General features: G+C 44.2%; 1 protein-coding gene across 2 annotated transcripts in view; it reads right to left on the bottom strand.

Moving 5' to 3' along the window:
* PRDX4 (peroxiredoxin 4) overlaps nucleotides 1-24,070 on the bottom strand; it is a 60,075-nt gene that overhangs the window by 14,022 nt on the left and 21,983 nt on the right. For both annotated transcript variants that reach the window (XM_077480705.1, XM_077480704.1), the window contains exons 3-4: nucleotides 3,530-3,646; nucleotides 1,257-1,379 (exon numbers count right to left, since the gene is read on the bottom strand). In XM_077480705.1, coding sequence (XP_077336831.1) covers nucleotides 1,257-1,379; nucleotides 3,530-3,646 — 240 coding nt within the window. The remainder of the gene's footprint in view (nucleotides 1-1,256; nucleotides 1,380-3,529; nucleotides 3,647-24,070) is intronic.

Raw genomic sequence — 24,070 nt, 5'->3', positions numbered from 1 at the left:
ATTCTGAGGCGGAAGATGCTCTCAGGAGGAGATCATTTAGGTATCCCACAATCGCGATCCCACATTGCTGCAGCAACAACAAAAGTGGAGCCAATAACTTGGTAGAGACACGGGGGGGGGGGGGGGGGGCGATGCCAAACCAAAAGGGAGAGCCACAAACTGATAGTGGGCTTCTCCAACTGCCAACTGCAGAAACTTGATGCCAGAGGCATATGGGCATGTGCAGGTGCACATCCTGGATGTCCAAGGACGCCAGAGAGTCCCCTTGATGGAGTGCAGCGACTACTGAGCGAACTGATTCCATTCTGAACCTCTGCACTTTCAAAGTGATTGAGGGCTTTTAGATCCAAGATTGGATGTACCCTTTCCTTCTTGGGAACTAGATACAGATTTGCGTAGAACCCCTGGAAACGTTCAGATTCTGGAACAGGTACAAGCACCCCGCAATTCAGCAAGTCTTACGGCCCCCCAAGAGGACCTCCCGGCGAGTCGGGAGAACAGGAAGAATCGGTTTGGCGGCCAAGAGAGAAACTTGTAGCCTGAGGAAACCAGATCGCAGACCCATTGGTCGGACAGTCGAGAGGACCACCGGGCTTCAAACTCCCGAAGGCGACCAGAGACCTGGGTGGGCAAACCTTCATGCAGTAGCACTTTTGTTTGCATGCCTTCTGCGGTTCCAGGGACGTTTGTCCTCCCATGGACACCCACCCCCCGCCCGGCAAGTGTCCTATTGTTAAAAGCCAGCAGCTGCAGTATGTGTAGCTGCTGGCTCTTAAATATATATTTTTTTTTTTGGGAACACCGTTTTAAAGCACGTTATATGGCAGTGCTTGTCCTTTGTCATTTGGCCCCTGTAACACCTAAAAAAAACCTGGCTGATTATGCAAGCTTCTCCCCCACCCTCTAAACTTTATAAAACACACAGGAGGGGGATACTACAAATAGGAGGCAGTGCTGATGGTGTATACAAGTTAGAGTGGCTTAACCACCACTTTAATGCATTAAGGTGAAAAACCTTGTCTTATTCACCACCTGCTGTGGTGATATGCAGTGCAGAAAAATGCAGCAGTCAATATACAGCAATGTTGTGCAATGACATGCATGAATTATCACTACGCGACAAAAAAAATTGAAAAAAGCTAATCAAAAGCAGTACATGCAATGCTTTTTACCGTGCAGGTAAGTGACACTAGCTTCAAAATGGACACTTTTTTGTGTTGTATTTTTACTATGTCCATGCTGGTTTATCTACAAACCTTAGAGTGTGACCTTGGTCCTCCAGGTATACACCATAATCTTTTGAGATCTGATGAGTTAGGTCAGAAAGCAGAGGAATTTTCATTGGACCAAGTCCTCCTTGTTTTCGCGGTGTATTAATCCTAAAAAAAAAAAAAAAAAAAAAAAAAAAAAGGCCATAAACAAAATTTGAGACTTTTCCTGCACCTTGTGGCAAATTGCTGAGGTGCAAAGAAATAAAATATCAATATGAAAGATCTGTAATGGGAAGCATTCTGCAGGTGTAATCCAATTGTCCTAAAAAAGCATTGACAATGCTTTAACAGAATTATGTAAGACCAGCTTAAGGTAAATATTAGGGCTGCAAATAACATTTTCATAATAGATTAGTTGGCCGATTGTTTTATCGATTTTTTTTTTTAAGGTTAAAGCATGAAATACTTACCTTAGAACGAGGCCCCGATTCACACCGAGGGAGCCGACATGTTCCCTTGGCATGTCTTCCGGGTATCGCAGCTCCGGGGCTGTGAGTGGCTGGAGCTGCGATATAGTCACTCCCGCGTGGGAGATTTCTTTCCGGCAGGGTCCAGCGTCCGCCGGACTTTCAGCCGAGAATCCCCTGTGTGCATGCGCCGCTGCAGTCAGCGGCACATTGCGAGGGGAATATGTATGGTTTAGGAGATTTTTTTACCTACAGTTAAGCCTTATTATAGGCTTACCTGTAAGTAAAAGTTAAAAAAAAATTACTATACAACCACTTTAATACTAAGGTGTATAAATTTAAGATTTGCCCTTTTTAAAAAAAAAAAACAAACAAACAACACACACCAATATCTATATGCAGTGGTAAATATAAATAATCAACTATATGGTTACGGAGAAAAAAAAAAAAAAAATAGAATCCACTCTGAATAGAAGAGATATACGGTATATACTGTTAGAAGGTGAAGCTGGTAAAATATCAGATTTAAAGAAAAAAATGAATAAAAATCCCACACAGAACTGTATTATATATATGCTGGCCTTACAAAAGTGCCTTCTAAAAGATTGTTTTATTTTAAGAACTTTGATTTTCTAATTGTTAGTGGGGTTAAATCGACGTTGGTTTTCAAGCACAGTGAAGGGAAAATTTAGAAATGGAAAACTTCTTGGTCAAAAGGAATGTTTTTTGCTCAGAAATTACATTCATTTTAAAACAACGCTAAAAAGAAAAGGAAAAAATAAATAAATAAACTTGATTCTCTCATTTAGCGGATGTACAAAGATTTTTCCTATGAATATTCTCATCTAAAAATGTATCCATGTGGCCAGGCCCAGCATAAGGCTTGGTGCATACCTATGCAGCTTTCTTTTGATCTGTCAGTGCTTTTTGCTGTGCGTTTTGATTTTTGCTCATGTGATTTTACTGCGATGTGTTTACTTTTTTTGGGCCAATTTGATGTTGGGCAGAATTAAAAAAAAAAAAAAAAAAACACAAATTGCTGCAAAAACATATGCTTTTATGCAGCTTCTCCATTGAAGTATATGGAACAAAAAAAATAAAAATAAAAGCACCCAGCAGCAGCTGAAAAAAGGATAGATGTGAATGTGGCCCATAGGAAAACCTGTTAAATGAACTGTATTGCGTTTCTGCAAAAAGGCCAAAAAACGGTGTAAACCAGGCCAAAGACATTTAGTAACATAAATGGTGTTAAAAAAATAAATAAATAAATTACATAAAAAAAAACACACTAAAATGAACCCATTATAGTAAAAAGAGCAGATAATTGCTACTGTAAGTTTTTTTTTACTGTGGAACAGTGAAAGTAATACTTACAGTAGCGATTTGCTCTTTGTACTATAAAAGGATAATTTTAGTTTTTAACCCTATTGTTATTGGCCGATTAATAGATTATGAAAATAGTAATTGGTTAGTTTCATAATCTATTAGTTGTTTCAGCCCTAGTAAATATTCACTTCAATGCATGTTAAATGTTTCATAAACCTTGGTTTCCAAATACAGTTTCTAAATACTTATGTACTTGATACACATGCCTGTCTGGCATGTCTGTTCGGATTTGAAGATCCTCCACCCACCTAGCTGCAAGACAGAATTTGACTGTCGAGATTCCATGTTTTTCAGTTTTTAAATGCCTGCCCATTGTGCTTCTAGTCCTAAATGGGTTAATCTACAGGACCTTACCTTATAAAACTGCCATTTGCTGCCATGCCCTACTGACAACAAATCCTGCAATTTCTCTTACACAACTGAAGTTTTATGATTGTATAAACACTTTAACAAAAAGGTACAGACCATGCCAAGTGGGTGAATTGAGAGTCCACAGAGCAAGCTACAACTTCTGTATTTATTGATCTGAATTCTTCTATACGGTCGCCAAAAGCAATAATTTCTGTTGGACATACAAATGTGCTGCATATAAGGAGAAAAAAATAAAATATAAAATAAAAAGTTAGAACACAGTATAAATTACCATCTTCAGAAAGAAACTGAACCAGTTAACGATTATAATGCATCTTCAAGAGGAAGTAAACCCTGATGAGTTTACTTCCTCTTTCATTCCCTGCAAAGGTAAAGCATAATGGACTACTGTGTCAGGTAAGTGACACATGATGGACTACTATGCGATGCATAGTAGTCCATTATGTGTCACTTACCTGACACAGGAGCCAGCAATGTCACCACTGTCCCCTGTAGTCCTGCGCATCCATCTTCTCGTGGGTCTCACCTCTCAGCCGCTGTCATTCGGCGAAACCGCGATGACGTCACTCCCGCGAATGCGCACAGGAGCTGCCATTGACAGTGCCGCGCTCAGTGCAACTGCATGCCGCTGCGCCGTAGACAGCGGTGCCTGTCTTTAGGCAAATATCTCCTAAACAGTGTAGGTTTAGGAGATATTTCTTGGACCTACAGGTAAGCCTTAATCTAGGCTTACCTGTAGGTCAAAGTGTGTTGTAAGGGTTTACAACCACTTTAAAGCCACATTGATCGAGAGAAAAAAAAAAAAAAAAAACACATTTTCTTGCCTGTAAAAGTTTGTGGATTGGGGAAACTGAAAATACCTTGCCTGACTTCCCCCTCTAGTCTCCAGGACTCTAAACCAGTTTATACTCTTAAGTTCCGACTCCCGCCACCAAGGTTGTTTGCCAAGACCATATGGTGCCCTGCCAGCCAATGACTTGCTTGCCCAGGCATCATTCAAAGGAGGAGCTTCATTCTCTAGACCTGCTCCACCTCCCGCCCTGTAAGAAAGACTCAAATGTGGGGGAACCCAGGACTGATGTAAGGGGGGTGCTTGTCCTGAACACTGCACTCTATACATTATGTTACAAAGTCCTGACCAAGGTGGTTATGGTCTCACCACCTTCTGGTTTTAATGAAGTTTTTCTTTCAAGTGGTTGTAAACCCTTACATATAACCAGTGAAGAGACTGGCCTCAGAGGGGGGAGACAAATTAAACAAATCCTCCTGCTTAAGTTGCATTTGTTTATCCGCAGTCCTCTATTCTCAACAGCCATTCAAAGTGCTGATTTTTTTTAAGCCTGTCAGTTCATACACAAGGGCTAAAGTTACTCTGCAGAGCTCAGTGAGAGCTCCGACAGCCAAGTGGAGGGAAGGGGCACACACCTTCACAAAGCACACAGAAACAGAGCCAAGCTTGTAAATCTGAAGTAATTTGTTATTGTATTGTGAAGCCTCTCCAAATGTTCCCAATGTGTTCATTGAGACGCGCATGTAGGGGACATTTAGTCCGGCCCACATACTGGAGGCAACAAGGGCACACCAACAAATACACTTCCCCCTCCGTTGAGCAGGTGATAACGGCTCTATATTGTAGGACTGGGACGTACTAGTAGGTCCCAGTCCTACAATATAGAGCCGATAATCACCTGCTCAACGGAGGGGGTGGTGCATTTGTGGGAACATTCGGAGATGCTTCACAAAGCACTCAGTATCCAAGCATCATCTCATAGCGCATAATAGGGACCTCTCCAAGACGATTTTTTGGGTATTGATAAATTTAAGCCCAGTTGGTGGGGTACCCATCTTGTTAGGAGCATCTCCAAAATTAGAAATGGCATGGGTATATAAGTTAAAGTGCTATACTCCCTTCGGCCTAAATATTGAGGTGGACGCAATTGCTTTTTTTATATTAAATGTGTTTATACGATTTTCTTTCATTTATGTGGTAGAAAAGTGACACTTGTTTATTACACCAATTCTTGTGAACCTGATCCGAGTTCCACAGGCTAGTTGTAGTATTGAATTTATTTTTTTAAAACTTGCTGAAAAGTTCTTTATATGGTTTTGTGAGGACCACCCAGTAGTACATTCTGGCTTATTAGGTTCCTTGACCATTATGATTCTTCCTATTACAACCTCATTCACAGAGGAAGTTTTAGGTGGGTTGTGGGGAGTCCCCCTTATAAGGGATTAATATGGCCATTTTAGGTTTTGGTTTATTTCATCTATAATGTGGTTATTTACAATTTTTTTCCCATTACATTTTTTTTTAAACTGTTTTATTTAAGGAGTGTGACGGTCACAACCCTTTCCCATAGTCAATTTGGCTGGAACAGAGGTTTAATGGAATCTGTAATATACACAGACGAGTTCCCTCTTAATATGGTTTTCTATATTACCTTATAGGAGGGTTGGGGTATCCTTATTGTCTTTTCCCATAACCAATATGGCGGAACCACATGCCCGACGGAACTCAGATCGAGGCATGGTTGTATGTATTGATATTTAAGCGGTACGTCAGGACGCAGTCCCGTATCCCGTGATCTCGTCCTTCGAGTGACGAAACGCATAGGAAGGAACGGCATGCTGACATCACCGCGTTCTACACCAGACCCGGAATTACGGGCGGTAGTCGAGCTGGCCGGCTCGAAACTTTTACCTTTAGCTAATAAAATTTAAAAAAGGGATTTTTGCTATGCGAGTGTCCCCTTGTTTTGCATATGGATTGAGTCATTGTGGTTTGAACACCCTGAGGATTGGGAGAGAGAGGTTCCTGCCTGGCATCCTTTGATGGTTTTACCCCGATCATAAATGCATGCGATTTTTGATCCCATTAAAACCGGGATCTATTGTTCTGGTAAGCAGCTATAAACAGCTATTGGTGGTGCTACTCCTTTGGATTTTAGCAACACGTATTTCCATTGGTGCTAGTCTTCATTCAACACTGGACTTTATATGACCCTTTGCATGCTAAATCTATTGGGATTTCTTTTTGGACCAATTTACTATTTTTATTATGTATTGTGCACTGGAATATGGACTATACGCTATTTAACATTGTGTATTAATTTGGTTCACAGTTTGCATATGAATTTAATATATATGTAATTTATTCATATTGTATATATTATTTATTTACAATTTATTTAATTTACACCACGTTCACTTGTGGGTGTTAGTATATAATATATATTTTTTATTTATAACTATTATGATTTAAAAAAAATAGATTTTTTCACTGCATTTAGCGCAGCTCCTTATGATATAGAGACTGTAAATCTGCTGGAGGTCCCTCTCCCGTCACCATTTTTCTTTTGGCGTCAGGAAAAAAAACTGTCAGAAGGGATTCATGCTGATAAAAGGAACAAATCAGCAGACAGAAATGACACTTAGTGCTTTTATTTGAGATAGGTACACACTGAAGAGGGATATGCTTCCATATTTAGTGAACAACCACTTTAAGGAAGGCTCATATGGACAAAGCAATTTGTGTGCATAAAAGCGTATGTAAAAGGAAACCTTTAAACAATCCTTGGTCTTGAGGTTTGCCAGTTGTGGCACAGTAATGAGTATTTTGTGCATACAAGGACTGTTGTGTGCACTGTGTATACAGCAACTAGGCACAGATTGTTTAATAATCCTTTAGGCCCCTCCTATTGTTAGGCAAAATCTGTCTGTGCGCCAAAGAACTAGTTTTTGGGTTTTATCCCCGGATGTCCCAGGCCTTTACAATTTTAAAATTTCAATAGAGCATGACCTATGATTGTAAAGTCAGCGTTAACATATGTGAAATATAATAAACCATCTGTAAAAAGATCTGACAGTCACATAAAATTATTCAAAATATAGTGGTAAAATCAAAAACAAGGTAAAAGTCCATAGAGCTGTGTTAAGTAAATCCAATCACCAAAAATAGTCCCAAGGTTTCCAATAGTGACAGGAGTCACATTTAGTTTCACAGATTAAACTTAGTATGCATCTACCACAGGGTGGTCCTGGGGATACATTATATAAAAAACATGCCATGTCCTGATATTCAAATTTAATAATGTTATATCTATATTTAATGCCCAAATCCATCATAGTCAACAATACTTGTTGAGATTTTTATTAGTTTCACAGATTGTTCTATTATATTTCACATAGGTCGATAGAGCTGCACATTATGGATTGTTATTGTAGGCTTTGCATCTTGAATCTTGTGTTAGCTGCTTCTTTTGAGCATATAAAATTTGAATGCCGATTTCTTTATAAGGAAATTGTGAAGCCAGGCAGATTAGTTATGAGAATTAAAGTGGTATTAAACCCAAAACCGAAAATCGATATATTGTAGCTTGTCAATCATTAGATGCGGACATGCGGTGGATGCAGCAGTATTTAGCTTCCCACCCCAAGTGATTTTACCTGGTGATCTAGTCAGTAACTGAGCGCCCCCACCCCCATCTGGATGGAGAAGCACAGGGGGCACCTTTGGACAGCAGTCTTTACAAATCATGGAGTAGGCGAGTGTTAGATGTACTTATAGATTTAGATACAATTTGCAACTGAACTCCAGTTAACACTTTATAAGCAGTTACAGCAAAACAGTTTTTTCCTCCCTTTTGAGGTATTACATAAATAAAAGCTGAATATTGTAAGCACGTCTGTCAGTGGTAAATGGTTTGCCTCATCTCTGTAACTGATACAGTCTGCTGGAGAGCTTGTCATTTTGAAAAACACTTACTGGCTGGATCAGCAGATAAGAAAACAAATGCAGCCATCACATCTAAGAGATGGTAATCTGAAATATAACAGGTTTACTTATCCAATCTTCTGCTCCCCCAGCAGATAACACCCCCCCCGCTCTGGTGGTGAACTGTCCTTTGGTATCAAACATGTACAATATAGGGCAATGTACTCTACTTTGGTCTTGATGTCAGGACCCTAGACCAATGGAGCATGGGGGAGAAAAAGCCGCAGGACCAGTCTTGCTGTGGGGAGGAGATAAATCAGGAAATTATAATTTCCTCCCCTAGACCAGGGATATGCAATTAGCGGACCCCCAGCTGCTGCAGAACTACAAGTCCCATGAGGCATATCAAGACTGACAGCCACAAGCATGACACCCAGAGGCATGATGGAACTTGTAGTTTTGTAACAGCTGAAGGTCCAATAACTGCATATCCCTGCCGTAGACCAAAACGAGCAATTAACACGATCAAAGCACAACCCCCACTGAAAGATTTTTAAAGTTGCCTGGAGGTGGGCTTTAAAGAGTAATCTCTCATACACGTCAAAGTAGCACGGGTGCGCAAAACAATGTACCCATAAGTTGCTGCATCATCCGGCTAGCGGGCGCATGCATGCTGCCAATGCGTGCCAGCAGACTATGTGCACGATTGTGGCACGGAGAGATGCCTATGTAGACAAGGCATTTCCCTGTTCTGCCTAGCAACACGACAGGGATCTACTGCTCCCAGTGACTGGGAGCAGGTGTTCTGTCATGTTCTAGTGAGCCCATCCCCTCTACAGTTAGAACATGCTAAGGGAACAGTTAGGCCCCTTTCACACGGACGATCCGTTCAGGTCCGCCTGTCAGTTTTTTTTGGTGGACCTGAAAGAACACTCCATAGAGGTTTATGGAGGGATGGATGTAAGGAGCGACATGTCTGGTGACATCCGACCCTCTCCGAAAAAGTGGACGGAGAAAAAAATCTCCCCCCCCCCCCCATCGGTCTGCGGATCGGATTCTACGGTCCATCTTCATCCAATCCATCCTTAAGGGAGAGCTGCGCTCTGACAGGTTCGTCCCTGCACAGTGTGCAGAGATAGACCTGTCATCTGCCTGCTCAGCGGGGATCAACGGAGCGCTCCCCCTGCTAAGCAGAGCGGGCTCCATACAAGGACACGTCCGTGTGAAGGAGCCCTTACCCCTTAATCGCCCCCAGTGTAAGCCCCTTTCCCTGCCAGTAAAGTTTACACAGTAATCAGTGCATTTTTATAGCACTGATCTCTGTATAACTGCCAATGGTCTAAAAAAAAAAAAAAAAAAAAAAAAAACACCCCACACAACTTTAGCCAATACTTTAGGCAATATTTGTACTTATGGCACCCTATGCTTCACTCACCTAAAACAGGAAACAAAAAAATAAAAATAAAGGGGGGGGGGGGGGGGGAAGAGAGCAGGCACCCAGTGTCCTCAGTAGTAAGGAAGAACCAAAGGCAACTAATGGAACATCATACCATAACCCAATACAACACAGACTATATAGGGCGGGGGGTCCACACTGTCCTGGAAGATTAACAGAAATTAAGTTATCAGTTAACTCTAGTTTTCCCCATTTCATCCTCCAGGACAACACATGAGGACATTATAGAAATAACCTATTGGGTGGGCTACTGCTTCCAGGAACTATCACAAAGGCCAAGTCCTGAAAGGACAGCAGAGCAATCCAGACGTGTCTCCATATGCACAATAGAGGCTGACAACATAGATAGATAAAATCATACATACATACCTAAAATTCATTGCTCAATGGTATAAATTATGGCTGGATCATCAAAACAAAAAATTATATACACACACTTTATGAACAGACATTAACTCAATGGATGGTAAAAAGACTTAGAAATGCCAAGACTTTCAGAACAACCTTGGAGATAGCGCAGCTCCGCCCATTTTTCAGGAAACACATGCAGCCTTTAAACCTCTCCTCTTCTACCATGGCTTCAGTTAGTGTGGTCACTGACATACTGGAAAACAAAGCATAGATAACCAAACAACCATGATAGACATTTAAAACCACTTCTAAGAAACAAGGGCTGGAAGTAGCGGTCGTCATGAAAGGCTCTTAAAAATACAGTACCCGGTAAGTCTTATGCCCCGTAACATGATTGGATGTCGGCTCAAACTGGTCTTGCATACACACGGTCAGACAAAGTTGGTCGGAAATTTCGACCGCCAAGAACATGGTGACGTACGAGTTCAATAGTCAGTGCAGCTCTTCTGCTTCATTCTAAGCAAGCGTGGAACTTTATGCATTGGAATTGTGTACACAATTGGAATTCCTGACAGATTTTGTGGTCGGAAAATTTGAGAACCAGATCTCAAACTTTGTGCGACAGAAATTACAATGGAAAATGTCTGATGGAGCCTACACAAAGCCAGAATTTGACAAAGCTCCCATCAAACATTTTCCGTCGAAAAATCTGACCGTGTGTATGGGCCATAAGTCTCAAATCACCTTTCAGGACAACCTTGGAGAGGATAACTGAGAAACTCACCCTAGGGTGGGACTTCCTGCCAAAGGTTTGAACTGCAGCACACAATAAGTCCAACCTATGTCGGAGAAATGTTGGAGTAGTTAGACCAATGTGTTCAGTTGTAGCACCACTCTTCCAGCCCAGAAAACAATTGATCTTGTAGAATAAAGCAGCAATGGGGGAGGGTGGGGGGGTATTTCCCCCTTAGCCTTGTAGGCCTCCATGATTGCCAATCCCAGCCATCTGGCCAGCATACTTTCTCCCCTTGATGTGAGCCTGAATATATATCTATATCACAAAGAGCATTTGACCTTCTGAATTCTTTAGTGACTGTTAGAAAGTGTAACAAAAACATCTCATGTCCAGTGTGCGAAAAGCCTCTTCTCCTGTGATTGGCAGGAGCTGAAGAGAAAGTGGACCATTTCCTGTGAGCGGTAATAAAAGTCAGAGCGGCAGAGCTATGAATCAGATGCCAGACTGAGGTCTCCAAGTTGAGGGCCAGACATAGAAAGCACAGAGAAGCCCGAGTTATCAGGACATGTAAAATAGGCATCCCTTAAATCTAGGGATGCCATAAAAGTCTAGAGTCAGCAATTTTGTGATTGAATGGATCGTGTCCATCCTGAAATGTTTGTAGTGGACTGATCTGTTCAGGATCTTAGTTCAGAATCAACTGTTCCTGGTGAAGAAGCCTTCGGGGAAATAAGATATGGGAATAGAAGCCTTTGCCTTCCTGACTTTGGGACCTAGATAAATCACTTCTTGGGGAATCAGATCCTGCAGCAGGCTCATTGCAGAAGCTTTTTCCTGATCCCTTGGTAGGGCCAAAAACAAAAATCAGCTGAGGGGCAGCTCAACTCCAGACTGTATCCCTGGGAGGCTACTGACAAACAGGCTTGTAGCGGTTTTGTTCCACTGTAGGTGACAGACAGACAGACAGACAATCTTCCCCCTACTGGTGTTTAGGGGGCTGGTCTGGAGGAGATCTGAAGAGAACTCCTCTTCCCTTAACCCTTTGGGAGACCCAGCAGCTCTTGTGGTTTTGACCCATTTATTTGGGGCAGTTGAACAGCATGAAAATTTTCGATTGGTTGTTTCTTCTTGGAAGGGAACGCCTTTTTCTTGTCTGCTGTCCTGTCCATGACTGTTTCAAGGTCCAGACCAAAAAGAAGAAGAAGAAGAAGAAGATCACCCGAGAAAGGTAAGCTGCACAGCTTAATTTTGGAAGCAGTGTCACCAGACCAAGTTTTTAGCCAGACAGCACATCAGGCTGAATTCACCAGCGCCGACGACCTTGCTGACATCTTAACTGATTCAGCAGATGCCTCTGCGATGTACTTTACTGCCTTCAGTATCAATGGAAAGGACTCCAAAAGATCTTTCCATTATGTGCCTACCTCTGCGTGGCTTTTCAGCTTGTTTACCCAGCATTCAAAAGGTTCCTTGCGACAACCGTGGAAGCCATAGCAGGTTTGAGGCTGACTGATGGAGGAAACCCACGCTTTTTTTCCGGGGGGGGGGGGGGGGGGGGGGGGGAAGTCTCCTCTTATCCATTGCATCCTTCAGCACCCCCCATGTCCTCAAATGCTAGGTCTGTCTCAGGAAACCTGCGAGAATGCAGCATCTAACCGTGGCTTCTTATTCCATACCTCCGACTCCTTATCTTCAAAGGGAAACCTTCTCCTAAGGGTCCTGGAAAAGCGGCCTCTCAGGGTCCCTCAATTCCTTCTTTACCGTCCGAGAGGATTCTATGGACTAGGGATACTCGGTTTATGGTCATCCAGTCCCTGGTACATTTTGTCATGAATAGACCGTTGCACCTTCTCCACCTGGATTTCTAGGGTTGTGTAGATCACTCTCAGATCGTCCACTTCCTCCAAAGATAGCTTGTACCTAAAGGCTCGGCTACAGTCTTCCTCCTCGTCCGAATTCCTGAGGGAGGGAAGGGTACTTGCCCCCCTCATCACCTGAGTCCACAACCTCCAACTGCTCTGGAGGAAGCTGGATGGTGGATGCTGAGGCTCAACCTGTACTGCCGGGTCTGTACCAGCATGGACTTGACAACTCTGTGAGCTTGTAAGTTCCTGTGCTGGGATGGTCACTGCAAAAAAATAAAATAAAAAAATAAAATAAAAAAAAGGACAGGTTAGCCTACACCCTCCACCTTGGAGAAAGCGCAGCGCCCTGGTTCCAGCATGCACTTCCATAATAGCAGAGGAAACAATAACTGAAGCCATGGTGGAAGGGGAAATTCAAAGGCTGCACTCTCCAAGGTTGTCCAGAAAGGCAATTTGAGAGAATATATGAATGAATATGAACAGATACTGAAAAGACATCTGCATGCATGGAACAAACTCACTGTTTGATCATTTGAGACAAAACTTATTGGGGAATGATTATTTTTACAGATTACTACTATAGATGTTATACATTGGCAAGTATATGGGAACATATAGCATTATAAATATATAAGTGATATCCCGTTAAGTGAAATTATTCAGAACAGATGGCTCATGTATGTCTCACGCTCGCATAATCTGGAATATCTCAGCTTCAGAGCGATTGTTTGGCATTTGTTCTATGATCCAGACTTCCAAACACTGCGTGGACTTCTGATGTTCAGCGAAATGGCGGGGGAACACTGTTTGTCCTTGCCAACCTCTATTTTCCTTTGGTGTTCGTCAAATCTTTGCCAAAGTGGTCGAATGCTGTGTCCCATATACAGTAAATGGAAACAACAAGTGAGGCCATACACCACAAAGTCTGAACCACAAGTGTAGAAATCTCCCATGGTATACGTCTTTCCTTTTGTAGCGATTTTTTTAACAAAAAAAGCATGTCTTTCATAATTGCCTTTCTACATTGGAACATCCCTTTTAAAAAGGAATTACCATGAATCAGCCAATGTTTTCTAAAAATCTTTTTTGGAGTTGGTATCAAATTTGGTAATGAAAATGGGCAGACTGGTGAAAAAGTTACCCTTTTAATTATTATGGGATCATGTTCCAAGTAATGCTTGTAGGCATGGTCGACTAGAGACTCTGGGCAACCTTTACGTTTATTTTTGAGTATTTTGAGGCTTTGTTCCATGTAATCAGATATTTTTTGTACTATTGGTGGTCTGCAAAATTGGCCTTCAGGGATGTTAGTCCATTTATGATAGTGGCAACTCCTGTAATGGAGCAAAGAGTTGTCAGCTGTGGGTTTAACATTTTTTTGCATGCATTTCCTCAATATGGTACAGATCTAGAAACACAAGTTTCTCAGAATCCATAACATAAGTAAAAGGCCATATGGGTTATTACAATAGGAGACAATCACCAATGGCATCACCAGGACCATCCCAGATGGCATATGTACCTCCCATAAAATAAAGGTTTTAAGTGGAGGTTGTTTTGCCAGATGTATTTATGCTCCCACAGGTTTGCATAAGGTGGTGTAAAGTTGGCACCCATTGCTGTCCCCTGTATTTGTAAGTAGTATTGGTTGTCAAAACATAAGTAGTTATGAGTCGGACAGAATGTGGTGCAGTCTAGGATTAACTCCGCTTGCCAATTACTTATATGGGTCTTAAGAAAATGCTCCAGGGGTGCAACTCCAAAACCATGAGGGATGGACGTATATAGCGAGTTAACATCCAAACGTACCAATTTTCCCACCTGTAAGGCTTCAGTAAATCCAGCAGGCGAGTTCTGTCACATATATATTCTGTCACAGGTTTGAAAGTGATCAACATATTTGGATAAAGCGGAAGAAATCTATCCATTGCAGCAATAGGTCTACCTGGGGGGGGGGGGCGCGGGGGGAGATCTGTCTGGCTTTTATGGATTTTAGGAATATGGTAGACATAGGGTGTATAGTAGTTTACGAAAAAAGGAGAACTGTTGATTTGTTGAATAGCATTGATCTTCATCTTGTGTTCAGGCAGTGGGTTGATGTTCAATTTACAATAAGTCAGACAATCCGTAAGTGGTCGGCTTTCTTGATGCAATTGGCTCGGTCCTGGATAACAATTCCGCTGCCTTTGCTGCTGGTTTTTTATAATTCATCATTTTTAGTTAGAGACTGTAATGCTACATTTTCTTGGGTTAAGGCAACAAAGATGAGTACAGTGTAGTGTTGTATGAGAGCACTTTAAAGCGGAGGTCCACCCTAAAGTGGACCTTCTGCTCATTGGAACCCTCCCCCCCCTCCGGCACCACAATTGGCACCTTTCAGGGGGGAGGGGGGGGTGCAGGTACCTGTACAGTACAGGTATCTGCACCCACTTCTGGCGTAGATTCTGCAGAATCTACGCCCCTTTCCGAAGGTCCCTCGCTGCCTGCTGGGAAACACACGGATCCCAGAGACAGCGGGGACCATGCATGCGCAGTAGGGAACCGGGAAATGAAGCCGAAAGGCTCCACTTCCTGATTCCCATACCCAAGATGGCGGCGGCAGCACCCGAGAGACGATCGAGAGATCGGCTTCGGGTGCCGACATCGCGGGCGCGCTGGGCGGGTAAGTGTCATTATTTTAAAAGTCAGCAGCTGCAGTATTAGTAGCTGCTGGCTTTTTTTTTTTTTTTTTTAAACGGCGGACTCCCGCTTTAAGTATGAAAATACCATATTATAGAAAGTGGTAAGGTGTGGGCCTTTGGATTGGTTCGGGTAGAATATGGATTTGGGTTTTAATGTAGAGTGCATCACTGGAGAAGTATGTAAAAAAATAAAAATTGTGTATATAGATCAAGCCCGGTATAGGAGTCGTCATGATATACCGTACCTTATTAATCTGTGTATAACACACCCTTTTCCCCTTAAAATCAGGGGGAAATCACGGGTGCGTGTTATACGCTGATCACGAGCTCTTCTGCCTTTTCAGCCGGTCTCGACAGCTTTCGGCTATTTTCGGCCACTCTCGGAAGCCGCCGAGAACAGCAGAGAATGGCCGAGAGCTACCGAGATACACAGGACATCCGCTCTATCTCAGCGGCGCCATTTTTAAACGGAAAGTCTGCAAATGACACCGACAAGGCTGCATTGATGGGCATTTAAATGCAAGGTTTTTTTCCTTAAACTTCCCTAAAAGTTCTCTTTAAAATTCCCTCCTAAACTTAGGGTGCGTGTTATATGCCGATGAATATAGTAGTTGCCCTAGCATCTCAATCATGTCAGTATTAAAATCAAATTCATGAGAATCCAATGAAGCAGGGCTCGACAAACCCCAGGCGCCAGGTCACCAATGCGACCAGAAATCGCAACCTGGCGCCTAAGCTGCCACCAGCCCACTCACTAGCGATGCCCCAGACATGCAGAGCATTAACACTGACTGCCGTTGTCCTCCACTCAGCGGCTCTGGCAAGCATCAAGCGCTGCGCTAAGTGTGTGAAACTAAGGAGAGAGAGAAGGATCTGTCAGATTTCAGCTTTATGTCGGGGTGGGCGGGACCCAGCAGCTATCAAACACCAGCCAATGGGATCTGGGCGGGCCGCTACTTGTATGTGGCCCCACCCCTTTTCTTAAGCAGCCCAATCAGCTTATGTTTGATAGCTGCTGAGTCCCGCCCACCGCGGCCGGTTCCCGCCCACCCGACATCAAGCTCAAATCTGACATATCTGCCTCTGTCACTTGTCAGTTTCACACCTCGGCTGGGTCCCGCCCACCCCCGACATTAAGCTCAATTCTGACAGCTCCTCTGTTACTTTTCAGTAACAGAGTGCTCAGTGTGCCACCACCTGCCAGTGCCGAGTGTCACCGCCAATTTGTGCCACCTACCACCAACCAGTGCCATGCCAATCAATGCCACCTATCAGTGCCAACCAGTACCACCTGCCAGTGCTGAGTGTCACCGCCAATCAGTGCCACCACCAACCAGTGGCACCTACCAGTGACAATCAGAGCCACCTGCCACAAACCAGTGCCACCTGTCACCGCCAATCAGTGTCACCTGCTACCACCTGCCAGTGCCACCACCAACCAGTGCCACCTGCTGCCAACCAGTGCCAGTGCCACCACCAACCAGTGGCACCTGCCAGTGCCACCACCAACCAATGCCACCTGCTAGTGCCACCTCCAGTCAGTGCCACCTGCCAACGACAATCAGTGCCATCGCCAACCAGGGCCACCTGCCATCACCAACCAGGGCCACCTGCCAGTGCCAACCAGGGCCACCGCCAATCAATGTCACCTGCCAGTGGCAACCAGTGCCACCTGCCTAAGCCAAACAGTTCCATCTGTTGCCAGCCTTACTCTTTCTGGTCAGCCCATAACCCTGATGTAACAGCGAGTTACATTGGAGTTATTGACTGGGTGCTCCGTTGTGAGTTAGGGATAGGGGGTGAAAATTACTGGCCTTATCCCAGGAGCTGACAAGCCATACCACTCAAAAAAAAAAAAATAAATAAATAAAAACACACTGGCTCCTAAATTCAAAGTAAAAAATTTGTCAACCCCTGAAATGAAGGTTCAGGTATAGTGGAAGTTTCCATATTGTCTGGGTTGGGTGCTTTTTGTCTGGAAAAACCTTTAGGTTGAGATTTCTGATGTATCTATTCAAATCCTTGAATAATACGAATGGATCAGGTTTGTTAGATAGGGCAAAATTAAGGCCACAGCTCAACAAGGATGTTTCTGCAGAGGATAAGGTGCGTTGGGACAAATTGAACATGAACAGTTTGCAATTTTTTTTTTTGACGGGATGAAATCTGTAACTCCTCCCCCTCTGTAGCCTCTCCCATGATTTTTTTTTTTTTTTTTAATCGGAGCAGCTGGAGAGGGGTTTGACCCCCCCCCCCCCCAGCTGTCGGATCCAAAAGTAATGGGCTCGCCATTCGACCAATTCCTGAAAAAATTATGGCCGAAACTCCATAGTTATAGTGACCTGTGACTCAGGAAATATTCCTGGTGCGAACAATGGACAACATTTCCACTGTGGTGACAGGATCAGTCATTTTTGTTTGGCAAGTAGCAATGGGAGATGTTTGAGGATGGATCATTACAAGGTTGTACAGTTGAGATGGAGAGACGAGGGTCCTCAGATATTTGCAACAGGTCACGCGAGTCCTGCAGGGATGTACCATTAGGAGCCCAGGTGATAGTGCCAGATCAAGGAAGATTATAGAAATTGCTTAAATCATGCAACAATTTATTCTGGCAAGTGGGGTATAGATTTTTGCATACATGTGAAGACCTTATTGGTGTAATCCTTAATATCATGCCTACGTTTTCCCAACTTATTATATACAAGGTCGCTTTGTTTTTTGGTATTCCTTTTTAGGTCTACTGTATGCGGCGCACCATACGACCACTTTTCCAAAGATTTGGTGAACACCGAAGGAAAAGAGATGTTCTCAGTACAAACAGTGTCCCCCATTGCTCTGAAAAGCATAACAAGTCCATGGAGGGTTTGGCAGTCTGGATCATAGAACAAATACCAAAAAAAAAGCTCTGAAGGTGAGAGATTCCACAGATTATGCGAGCATGAGACACACTCGATATATTCATCAGATACATTATCTCCTGGATGAATTAGAAGCATCCACCATATTATAACATTTCCTTCCCTTTCTTAGGTGATGTTCTATATGCTGAACACATACAAAATATACATAAGCTAACAGGGGTGGTGGGCTGCTCCATTGCATAGTAATTAACCCTTATAATATATAAAACTACTTACCTGTTTTTGATCATGACCTTATTCTTTTCTTCTGTTTCCCAAAGCTACCCCCCCCCCCTCCGTGTGACATTAAATGCCCCAATTGTAAATACCTGCATCCATGATCAGTCTATCCTGGATAATTTCACTTATAACCAGATATCAGAGAGATACTATAATATATTAAATACAATATACCGTATATACTCGAGTATAGGCCGACCCGAATACAAGCCGAGGCCCCCAATTTACCCCCAAAAAAACTGGCAAACTTATTGACTCGTGTATAAGCCGAGGGTGAGACATGCCCGTCCATCCCTGTGTGTCCGTCCATCCCTGTGTGTCCGTCCATCCATCCCTGTGTGTGTGTGTGTCCATCCATCCATCCCTGTGTGTGTGTGTGTGTGTGTCCATCCATCCATCCATCCCTGTGTGTGTGTGTGTGTCCATCCATCCATCCCTGTGTGTGTGTGTGTCCATCCATCCATCCCTGTGTGTGTGTGTGTCCATCCATCCATCCCTGTGTGTGTGTCCGTGTGTGTCCGTGTGTGTGTGCGTGTGTGCGTGTGTCCAGCCTACCTGTGTCCCGAGCCTCCGTCCCGTGCCTTGCCTCCGTCCCGTGCCGTGCCTCCTTGCCTCCGTCCCGTGCCTTGCCTCCTTGCCTCCGTCCCGTGCCGTGCCTTGCCTCCTTGCCTCCGTCCCGTGTCGTGCCTTGCCTCCGTCCCTTGCCTTGCCTTGCCTCCGTCCCGTGCCTTGCCAGGATCGCCGCTCTTCGTCGGCGCCTCGGCGGCCATTCTAAAATTCAAAAGCCGCGCCTCCGCCTTCGCCTGTGATAGGCGGAACACTGAATTTCCCAGCAGCCTGTGTTCCGCCTATCACGGACATCGTCTCATCCTCGTCCGTAGTACGAGGATGAGCGGATGTCCGTGATAGGCGGAACACTGACTGCTGGGAAATTGAGTGTTCCGCCTATCACAGGCGGAGGCGGAGGCGCGGCTTTCGAATTGTAGTATGTCCGCCGTCTGTCTGCTCGATACGCTGATCGAGCAGTCAGACGGCGATGACTCGAGTATAAGCCGAGGGGGGCACTTTCAGCCTCAAAAAAGAGGCTGAAAATCTCGGCTTATACTCGAGTATATACGGTATGCCAATATAAACATCTATAGTAGTAATCTATTTGCAATCATCATTCCCCAATAAGGTTTTGTCTCATTCAATTATTAAACAGTAGGAGTTTGTTCCATACATGCAGACGTATCTCACCAGCATGTAGGATATACGTACATATATTTATCATCAATTGAGTTACATGGTGGTTAATTTTTCTTTTCTTTTAACAAAGTGTGCGAGTACACAAAAATGTATTATCTTTGTTTTCATGATTCATCCATTTTTTGTATACCATTGAGCAATGAATTTGAGAGATATGCACGCATTTATTTTTTTAAATTGAATTTTATCCAACTACTACGTTGTAAAACTATTGCATGTATGGAGAGCAATTACAACTTTTATCACTAGAGAGTAGCACCCATAAGGCACATCTAAAAGCTGACTTCAGTCCAATTTCGTTAGCTTGGAAGAGGAGTGCGTACTGCACACATCTTCCCAGTGCGCATGCACCAAACTGTTGCGATAAGGTCTGCGATGCCATCTCGTCCTGCGTTCCAGCTCTCTGATCCCCAGCCGAGTTCCAAACCTTGTTCTGGATCCTGCTTGAGCACTGAAAGTTTCCTGCTGGCCAAGACACCGGCCCCGTACAGATCACTGAGGCAATCTCACTGGACTCTACTGTGCCCACTTACAGATACTGCAATGTGGGTTTTTAATAACCTTTGTCTATTAAATATAAGTCTTACTTAGAAAAGGATGTGGGCGCTTCTTTCTTCCCATCTTTGCAGTGGTTTAGGAGAGTATACACCGTACCTGTCCCATTGAAATCAATGGGCAGCACTGCCGAAGTGCCTGCACAGGCAGTATCAACCCCTTCAGCCGCTAGCAGGGGTTAAAAGCACCCCGCTAGCAGCCGAAAAAGCACCGTTAAACTAGCGGCACTTTACTGCCAGAATGCTCACCGCCCCAGTGTGAATGTTAGGGGTGCAACGGATCGGATCATTTTTCGGATCAGCAAATAATTGAATTTGCAAAAACCCGTGAAAATTCCACCATCATATAGTCCCCGCTGTAATATCCACGTCATCTCCCCCACTGATATTGGCCGAGCATGGCTGTGACTGCACTTGTCACAGAGCAGCGCTGTGGGCACTGCAGATACAACCCTGCTGCCATCCGATCTCTCCCCTCCACTGTACAGATCAGTACACTTGATGGAGCGATAACATTGTAAACTGCCTGGGTATACAAAGAAGGCCACCACGCCGGAGCTAGGCTGAAGCCGTGGGCTTTCCTAAGGCCAAGGCCGCAGAGCGCTCCATGGCGTGTGTCCATCCGAACAGGTTGACCCGTTCAGATAACAGATCGGTAACTATCCATTGCACCCCTTGTGTACGTAGCCCTAGACATTGCATACATTTTCTCTAAACTATTTACATCTGTTTAGAATGTACAATAATGCATCAAGACAACATATAGCAGATTGCACATGACAATGTAAAGGTCAGATAAAAACCTCCCAAATTAATAAATCCACATATACAGTTGAGGGCTACACTTCAAGCAGACCATTTAACCTAATAAATATGCAGAGTCAAGAAATTGAATCACATATCAGGCATGAGCCACAAGGGCACCAAAAGAACATAAACCAAACAAGTATAAAGCTCCAATGTCAAGTATTTTAATACATAGGAGAAACACCACACAGCTGAAGCATGAGGTCAGATTCATAGTGTAATCATGTGATACCCAACAGCAATACATATGCAACCGATGCCTATGCCACAAAGCCAACAATTCACATGTCGGATATAGCCTAGTCTCTGGCTACCGATATGTAGCGGATGACATTTTGGGCAAAATGTCATATGCATATAAATTTAGTTTTTGCCTCAGAATAAAGGTTCTGAGGGTTGATTATGTAGGTGGACCTTAACACCAGTCTGACCAGGCTGTGTTTACAAGTCCTGCCTGGTCATGTGGACAGCGAGGTGCACATGACAGTCCAGAACCAGGTCTGGTTGGATATCGGACTTCTCGGAGCCACTCAGTGGGAGTGTCGGGGCCCGCTGAGGAGTCTGGGAAGGGGGTACTTAAGTGGTGTGGGTCACGTGGTTGGAGGAGAGGTGGTGTTCATGAGACCCGTGTGGTCTGTTCTGGTTCCAGGACCAGGGTAGCCCCGTGAGGGGTCACAGTGTGTTCGACATCCCACAACATGTTACTGTTCGTGGCCCCCGATAGACCTGCCTGGTCTGGGGTAAGGATCTGTCTGTTCCCGAGTCTCGGAACCTGCTGGTCCGAGGCGCAGTAACTGAGGGAGGATTCAAAGTGTCCGGGTGTGCCCTCGGCTTGGAGGGACACCGCAGCTCATGGAAGTGACCGAGTGAGGACTCTGAGGAGGGCCGGCAAGAAGCATCCTGAGAATTGCCTGGTTACCGAGTTGGGAAGGACATTGACGAATTCCCATTTTTCCAGTACCATTGAGGAGACGGGAAGCGTTCCAGGTATGGCAGAAAAAGGTTCCTGTTCACCCTTAGTTGATCAATCAAGTCTGAGTCAACGTGCTGACTGCCATGATCTCTGGATAGAGATCTGTTTGGCCTTGAAGTACCCAGCTGCGAGTGGCTACTCTCTGGGTGGAAATAGAGACCTTGCTAGAACTGCAGTTTAAGGTGCCTGAGTTCTTCACCTGTGCCCTCCGGTCCCTAAGAGACTGTTATTTGAGAGTTCTTACTGCAAAATAAAACCTTTTAAAGAGGACTTCATCTGTGTCAGTGTTAAAGTCGTTGGGTATCAACCCTGGGAACCCCTAGACGTGGAAGAGCAGGCCACGAGAAGGTAACTGGTAAGCCCATTAATTCAAGGCCGCCCTGCAACGGGTTATGGCCTCTACAGATAGATGTACAATGTATCAGAAGATGGAACCCTGAGAGCGCCAGGTGACAGAAGTCTAGGCTTAAGCAGAGCACTTGAGTGTATAGCAGATACTGGTAATCCATAGAGAGTACAGCTTCAGCTCCTAGACATAAGCAAATATGAGTCTCCTTAATCTACTAATTTAATTAATGCATATACACAACGATTGTGGTACACCTAAATTGCTTTACATAGCTCCCAGTTAGGTGGGAACCCGGCAAAACCTTCCAGCCCATAAGTCCAAATCTAGCGATAAAAGAAAGCTGCTAACACCTTTGGACAAGGTGGCAACCACCACAAAGCAATCAGGCCAACACCTGCAGGCATTAAGGAGCAAACAGGTTTCTCTGTGCAACCCTTGCATAGAGGTTAAGCCTAGGAGCATGAAAATTAAATGTTGCAAGTGGAAGGTCCACTCATTGGATGTAATCAGATTCTAGTGCAGTGGAAACACAAGTCCCTACCCTATTTTCTGTGTGAATCCAATGTGAGTTCAGACGTGCAACTGTATGGCTGAACTCACATGTGATCGGCACCTGCAGTGTGGGTGCGCATTACAGGCTTAAAATTAAGGAGGGGAAAAAAAAAAAAAAAAAAAAAATGCACTGGACTGCACTAAAAACGCACATGCAGAAAAGCATCCAAAATGCATTTCTGTGGAGTAAACTGGCCCTTAATGTTTCTAGTACAGCCTTGGGGTGGATTAACCAAATGCAAATACAGAAAGTCTTGATGAAATCACAGCAGACCCCACTAAGCTGTCACCTCCCCTTGCTGGGAAGAAAAAAAAAAAAAATAGAAGTGTAATTGATGGTAAACATGGAATAAGGCAACCCCAGTAGCCCTGCACAAGTGTACGTAGGAATGAGTTAACAGGTTGCAGCTTATGCTGGTCTGATTTTTGTCAGCACTCTGCAGATTGACAAGCGTTAGGGCCTCTGCCTCCAAAATTACCACAATAATGGTGGACAGAACACAAAGCAAATTCACACCCATAGCAACCAATAACCAAAGAGGACATCCTCCTAGGGGCAACCCCGCACTGTGCCTCCCCACAGTATGGGTATGGTAGGAAGGAGAGTTAGAGAAAAAAAATACCCAAAACAACCTACCTTAGAGCCATCTGCCATATTTATAGCAGGCGTCATGGCGGAATCAGACTGCATAGCGTAGCTTTGCTGACCAGATGAAGTCTACTGTAATGTTCCTGGGAAGATCCAGATCTGCCTACTGCTTCCATCCCCCACCTGTTTACGCCCCCTCCCTGGTGTCTGTGATAATGGCACCAGGGTATTTTTCACAAACCCACCATATTGCTATCCATTCAGGGGGACCCAGCAACATAGCAGGCTGCATTCTGTCCTGGCCTACACACAATAGCTTAATTGCCTAAGTAGACATTCAACCCTCCCATCTGGAGGTAATCAGGGACTTAGGAAGCCTAAAGTTCAGCCTCACTGATCCCTGGTGTGGCCTGCTCCAGACATGCAGTTCTCCCTCTAAAAATAATTTAGGGAAGCCAGTGGCCATGATCCATCCATATCAATCAGCAGCAAACATCAGGAGCTCAGCCAGCAACCGAGGACATGGAGCTTGACCAAATGTGAGTAAGGGAGGGCTCCACTAGAGCCTTGGCACCCACAGGGATAACCGCTTCTCCTCTGGCAGAGAAGGAACCTT

Source organism: Lithobates pipiens, unplaced genomic scaffold (genome assembly GCF_037356315.1).
Source record: "Lithobates pipiens isolate NorthernLeopardFrog02 unplaced genomic scaffold, aLitPip1_a1.2 Scaffold_16, whole genome shotgun sequence".
In the NCBI taxonomy this organism is placed as follows: domain Eukaryota; kingdom Metazoa; phylum Chordata; class Amphibia; order Anura; family Ranidae; genus Lithobates; species Lithobates pipiens.
This window is presented reverse-complemented; position numbering and strand designations above follow the sequence as displayed.